The sequence below is a fragment of the Carassius auratus genome, chromosome 5, assembly GCF_003368295.1.
Source record: "Carassius auratus strain Wakin chromosome 5, ASM336829v1, whole genome shotgun sequence".
NCBI classification, from domain to species: Eukaryota; Metazoa; Chordata; class Actinopteri; order Cypriniformes; family Cyprinidae; genus Carassius; species Carassius auratus.
The window spans coordinates 15,556,001-15,563,102 of record NC_039247.1 but is presented as its reverse complement, the minus strand read 5'-3'; the positions used below and the strand labels follow the sequence as shown (position 1 = coordinate 15,563,102).

Below are 7,102 nucleotides of genomic sequence, written 5' to 3'. Positions count from 1 at the left end.
CACTGATTTGTGCGTTTCAAGCCTCTTGCAGAAGAGGTCGCACGTGCACCTCCGCCACAGAGAGAAAATCGTCCAGTCAGTCTCGCGTGTCTCACTTCTATGGAAATGAATTCCGTGTAGTCTGCCTTGCGCCACCGCCGTTCGGAAATTGAATGGGATATAGATTGTGTTCCCGGAGGGAAACAACAACACCTGTCTTGTCTAATAAAAGTCTTTTTCTCCTTTATTCTGTAATCCATTGTCTTCTTGCGCAGATCACCTTTCAGCAGTAACCTTGTATTAAATGAACACCCTCTACTGTTAATCAGACCTGTCATGGCCTAGAAACTTGTGCAATTTCCCATCTCGGCAATGGTTTGTGGTGACACTGGCAGGCTATCAATGCGCAGTAAAATTTGTAATTCATATCCGGTTAGAGAGCCTTTATGTCTAATCATACACCTAACGCGTTCAATTTTTTTTATACTAAAATCACAATAGTCATTGGAATGTTTTTTTTTTCCTGTTTTTTTTTTAGGGTGGGATTGAATATGCTGTTTGCTTATGTCAAAATGTTGTTTTCCTGGGCAACTGGACCAGTCTCATCCACGCCTGGTCAGTTGTGATCCATATTACAGAATAGTCTACAAACTGGGCCATTTTTTATTTATGCCTCCTGCGACTTGGTATTCAGCAAAACAGAAGTGATTTAGCGGCAAGAGAAAGTTTCAACCAACTATGTCACCTGATTTGGATTGAAAGACCTTTGGGGGTGGGGGGGGGGACTCTTTCTCCCCACCCCCATGGAGAGGAAGACCGCCCACACCACAGACAGTCGGCCTGAGACCCCTTATACACTTAAAAAGAGGTGGCACTCTGAGAGCAGCGTTCATTCAGCACTGCCTGAGTAAGAAGATTACTTTTGCACTGCTCGTCTAGATACTCTTTCTCTCTTTAACCATGCAAAGGATGCTAAAGCGACAGCTGCTCCACTCGAGAATGATTTTATTACTCTTATGGCTCTGTTATTTGACTGAAGATCAAAAAGTGCAAGGTGAGTCCACTTTTTCTTTCTTTTCTTTCTTTCTTTTTCTCTTTCTATCTTTTTTGTGTGTGAGTGAGTGTGTTAATGTATTTGTTTCTTCTAAATAATTTTTTTGACATGCTTTAGATATGAGTCAGCAATTCATTTAGAATTAAAGTAACGTTAATCCTTTAGAATGAAGGGACCTGCTTAAATACAAGACAACTATAAAGTTTTGTTCTTGGCTCACGCCTGCATTGGTGTCCTCGAGACAGGTGCGTCCTTTACATGCACCATTATTTAAAGGGGGGGAACTATCCAGAATTTACTATGCTAAATTAACAGATGAAAATTGTAACAGAGCATTTTAGCGTTATCTAAGATAAATGCACAATATTGGCAAAATAATAGGACACCGAGATTCATCTTGAAAATATTAATAATAAAAAATAATAGCCTATAAATATGATTGTATTACTGTCTAGCAATAATGTGAAGAATGAGTGTTTTGTATAAATGCATATTTAGCGCACAGTCAATCATCCTTTATGATTAGACATTGGATTGTATTTTTCTTAAATAGGTAGTGAAATTAGACACTGTCTACCTCGTCTGGTTTTCCAAAAATCCGTGGAATTAATGAATTTTTAAAAATGTGTATAATTTTTATGCACTTTATTAATAGAATCGCTTTGCACATCCGTCATCAAAACGGCAAGATAATTTTTTAGAACAAAGTTTGATGAAGCTCGCGTGACTGTACGATTTAATTGGATCGTCTGGCGCGTGGTATCCCCGGCGCGAATGCCTAATTTAATACATAAACACGACTAATTCCCCTCAGGGTTGACCCGACAGTTCAAAAAATGTCTGATTCTTATTCTAAGCAGTGGATAAATGCGTTTGTGTTGTAAAAGCAGCGTTTGGAATGCTGTCAGTGTGCTGAAACGTGATGAGCGCAGACAGTTGGCACAGAGCGCTCGAGGAACTGGAGTCTAGACTGCCATGCACATTGTTTAAATAGGTACGAGGCTGTCAATCTGGCACTTACTTCAAGACAATAAATCTCTGCACGGTCTTAACATATTCGACGACAGGAAAAGCATATTCCCCAGCAGCTCCGAAGCCCTTGAGTTGTCTGGCCGAAGGCATGCAAGTGTAAAATAGTCGCATCACGTTGGGAAAAATCAGACAAAATACAGCGGGGGAGGGGGAGCAGGAGAGCTCCAGCTAATACAGGCTGCACGTGTTGTGTCTGGGTCATTGGCTTCAGACTTTAATACGACTGGTTCTTTTTTTTTCTACAGCTGGTAACTGCTGGCTCCAACAAGGCAAGAACGGGAGATGTCAGGTCCTCTACATGCCTGGGATGAGTCGAGAGGAATGCTGCCGGAGTGGGAGGCTCGGCACATCTTGGACTGAGGAAGATGTGCCAAATAGCACATTATTCAGGTGGATGATCTTCAATGGCGGGGCTCCAAACTGCATACCTTGTAAAGGTAGAATCCCATGTTCGTTTGTTCAAGTGGAAACCTCTAATAGCATATGTTGATTTTATATAAGTCATAAAAACATATTACATGCATATTTCAAAAGTGTAAATAATAACGAAAAGCTACTGTACTTCAGTGGTCATGCCCCCATCCTTACTTTAATATAAATAAAGTCAAACAAACATAGATTAGTAATATTAATGTACAATAAAAATACAGCGGCTTTACATGTCATGTTCCTGTGTGACTGAATTTTAGAGACATGTGATAATGTGGACTGTGGCCCTGGGAAGAAATGTAAAATGAACAGGAGGAGTAAGCCTCGCTGCGTCTGCGCCCCAGACTGCTCTAACATCACCTGGAAGGGGTCGGTGTGCGGCTCAGATGGGAAAACATACAGAGATGAATGTGCCCTTTTGAAATCCAAATGCAAAGGGCACCCGGATCTGGAGGTGCAGTATCAAGGCAAATGCAAAAGTAGGTAACACACTGCTTCCACACAAAAGTTTTACAATAATGCAAGTGTGATTACTGTCTAACCTTGAGAGAGAGAGATTTTAGCAGGTGTATCCAGTCCTTCAGTATTTTACAGTGCTAAAATACACTAAATAATAATTTGGGGAAACATTGGTTGTGAAAATGAAGAAAAAAAAAAAACAGGTAAAACGGTATCATTCTGTCTTCCCTTTTCATCCTCACAGAGGCGTGCCATGATGTCATGTGTCCGGGAAGTTCGACTTGCGTGGTGGACCAGACAAACAACGCATACTGTGTGACGTGCAACCGCATATGCCCAGAGGTCACGTCTCCAGATAGCTATCTTTGTGGCAATGATGGGATTGTTTACGCCAACGCGTGCCATTTAAGAAGAGCCACGTGCTTGCTTGGTAGATCCATTGGTGTGGCATATGAAGGCAAATGCATCAGTGAGTGTCAACATTTGCCTGTTTCATTTGAATCAGAAACGTTTAAAATGGTGGAGTTTGTTTTCAGTTTAGAGTGCAACAATGGCGAAATCCCATCCCAAATGAATTCAGTTCCATTAGTCTGACGATCCCAATTGTGATTATTACTTGCAAAGGAAAGTAATTTTTGTCTAATTGTTTACTGATGTTGGCAACATCGTCTTGTGTGTTAACATGCTGACCAACTGAGACCAACTTGCCCACAGCCTCTCCACAACAACAACATACATTTTATGAATTTTTATGTTTGAAACAATAGTGTTATCAGTAGAAATTGATGGTTCTTGTCCCCTGTTGGTTTTTTAGAGGCCAAGTCATGCAATGATATCCATTGCAGCGTGGGGAAGAAGTGTCTATGGGATTCTAAGATGGGTCGTGGGCGCTGTGCAGTTTGCATGGAGTCATGCCCAGAAAGTCGCTCGGAGGAGGCCGTGTGTGCCAGCGACAACACCACATATCCCAGCGAGTGCGCCATGAAGCAGGCCGCTTGCTCTTTGGGGGTTCTCCTGGAGGTTAAGCATTCAGGATCTTGCAACTGTAAGTAATAATCTTAAAAGACAATCCAATGCTACGCCCAGCAACCACCTCCCCAAAACCTCCTACCCCTCCAAATAACTCTTCATTCCCTTCCTGCTGCTAAGAGTTAAGCTACAGAAAGGACTTATGATCGGAAGTTCTTTGCATGTCCTCTTTGGCTGGCTTCATTAATTTAGCATTTTCTTGAGAAGGAAAAAAAAAAGAAAACAAAAATATTTAAAAAAGAACCCACAAAATCAATGGAAATCACTGAATACAATGTAAAGATATATATATATATATATATATATATATATATATATATATATATATATATATATATATATATATATATATATATATATATATATATACATAAACGTTACAAAGAGCTCTTTCAAGGAGTCCTTCGACATATTAATTTTCTTCAATTAACTAACAAGTAAACATGAGCAGACTAACTTTTACAGTTAATGACATTTGGATTCTAGTTCAGACTGACCTGTTATTGACCAGCAAGTTGAGTTCATATTTCCTCTGTTATAGTGTAAACGTAGAGACTTATATAATCATACCAGCTTGTCAATTCCACATTCATGGTTATCTTGTAAGTGTTTTATGAATTATGTTTTTTGTTTGATTTTGCCTTTGGCTGTAATCAGTTATTTCAAATGCACTATGGCATAAATAGCTCTGAGGGTTTGGAAAGACATGAATCCTTTTCTTTACGCTCACATAAGGTGATTGTAACATTGGTGCTGTTGTTTAAAAGTTACTTAGACTACCTATTTTGACAGATGGTTCACTAGCTTTGAGAATGAATTGATGAAGCTAGACCTGCCATCAATGAGGGAATACTTACATTCCGATTTGTGCTAGCCAACGAATCAAATGAACAATGTGAACGATTGGCTTACCTTATTGTTCTCGTGCCTTAAGGTATGTACGTCATTTCAAGGGACCAACTTTATGATCACCTCATGGTTTGAATGACTACAGCATTTTACAGTTTGCAGGACAAGAATGTGTTATTAGTAGAGCAATGCTTTCTCAGTCTCTGCTGTTAGACATCTAACGTTAGGTGAATTTGTGTGTGCAGTTCTGCTGTGGTCGTGTTGTCCTATTTGTTTGTGAGGGACTGCATATTTGTTTAATTGCTTTGCCTGTCATTTTTTTTTTTCAATGTAATTTCCGGAAATATACATATATATATATATGATATACCTCAGAACTATATATACCATTGCTTGACCATGTAGCTACGGTCAGCCGGTGCACAACCTGTGCATCCAAAGTAATGGATTCAAGACACAAAATAAGAAAAGAAAAAAAAAAACAGCCATTCGTGGAATGCAAGAGCACTTTTTTGGTATTTATTCAGAAATCTGCCAATCACACCTGAGCCATTAAAGCCTCTGATCAGCCCCGTCCCATCACACCACTGACTTCCTTCATTATGTACGTCTTGTTGCATAATTTTGGGAGCCAGAGCACCTGGTCAAAGTGTCAAGTAGCCTAAAACCCACTAGATTGTTAGAGGCTTTTGGGTAAAGACAAATACTCACGTACATTCTGCGCTGTTGTGGTCTATATTCATGCAACAGCTACCGTGTATTCTCCCATATAGCCATTACTGAAGACCAGGAGGATGATGACGATGAGGAAGACCAGGACTACATGGCTTATATCCAATTATCACCTGTACTGGATGGATAAAGCACCATCAACCAGTGGAACAGTCCTAGGGCAAGGAATCATGTCCACACTGTACATGTGTATGCTAATTTATTTTTCAGAGAAAAAAGAAAGAAGTATACATTTAGTTCAGTCTGCTTGACGTTTATTTATACAGTGTTCTGTTTTATAATTTATACATTTACAGTGTCTGGCATACTTGTCTATCATGTTATTTTTTTTCAATTATGTTGTCTTTCCCTTTACCTTCCTTTTTTTTTTTTTTTTTTTTTTATGACCGAGAAATATATTTGTCCAAAGAGAAGCAGTGTTATTTATTGTGTGGTAAAATGCTATCATGTAAAGTGTGTCTTCTGCAAGCTGTAAATTGCATTCCCTGAGCTGTATAAATGCTTATCAATGTCAATTCTGTATCACAGATGTTTATTTCACACATGCATGCATGTTAGCTTGTGTGCTTATTTATTGGGAAAAAAATGGAAATGCATAGGGGAAAAAAAATCACTCTTTAATGTACATGTATATTTCTGGTTTTGTTTACAGTTCAGTGTAACTGACCAAAAGGATTTTCTTGAACGTTCTTCAATGTTTTTGCGATATGGTGCAGCAGGATAACATTGAAAATGAGCCGTTTCTCAGATAGGAAACCAATGAGAATTCACTTGTGCAAAATGCCGTCCATCATCAACAGCAAGTCAACAGTTTGACTTCTCGACGATAGGGCAGAAATTAGCAGTGGGTGATACTTGTTTGAGAAAACTGTGCCATGCAAACTTTGTCTCGTTTTTGCCAATATTCTGCTCTATATTGCTCTTGCAGAGCTAAAGAAAAGGTCATAAAGAGGACTCTGTATCAAAACATTCACTTTTTCACTTTGTTGTCAAAATGCATTTTTATTTTCAGACATCTCAAGAAAAAACTAAATTCAATTATAAATATATAGTTTTGTATTTTTTATGTAAATGTCATATGTATATACAAAGTTTGATGTATTTGTACAGATATTAAGAGTGAAATCAATAAAAAAGAAATACTTATAAATTGGTCAGTGTGGTGTGGATTTTATTAAGAATTGAGTTCTGCCATTAGTTCATACCATGTACCCATCCATTCATTAGAAAAGCAAAAGAATTGGATTCAAATTCTCATTTTGTATGTAACTGAAGTGTCCTGGCTTCGTTGCTGAAGCCTTAAGGCCATTATATAAAAAGTCATTCAACTCATTTTAACTGACATCATGAATCTACTTGCCAGAAAACCCGCAGAGCTTTTTTTTCCCCACAATTCAACTAGTGGGTCTTTGAATTGAACTTAATTTCAACTAAATCAAGCCAAAATAGATTCACATAAGGACTTAACTTTCAATTCAGTTCAACTCCCTACAAAGTTTTTACAGACATATGGTTCTTCTGGTCTTCGGAAAAATCAAT

At 38.5% G+C, this 7,102-nt stretch overlaps 1 protein-coding gene across 2 annotated transcripts; it reads left to right on the top strand.

Annotated features, from left to right (window-relative positions):
* The first annotated feature begins 834 nt into the window (after nt 1-834).
* On the top strand, nt 835-6,713 carry LOC113077923 (follistatin-A). Of its 2 annotated transcripts, none has more exons than XM_026250196.1 (6): nt 835-1,033; nt 2,311-2,502; nt 2,755-2,973; nt 3,198-3,422; nt 3,768-3,998; nt 5,605-6,713. In XM_026250196.1, the coding sequence occupies exons 1-6, from the start codon at nt 940-942 to the stop codon at nt 5,691-5,693; spliced, it is 1,050 nt and encodes a 349-aa protein (XP_026105981.1). In that variant the 5' UTR covers nt 835-939; the 3' UTR covers nt 5,694-6,713. The 2 variants fall into 2 exon arrangements, with proteins under 2 accessions (XP_026105981.1, XP_026105988.1); XM_026250203.1 differs by having other exon boundaries at nt 5,582-6,713.
* The last annotated feature ends 389 nt before the right edge of the window (nt 6,714-7,102 follow it).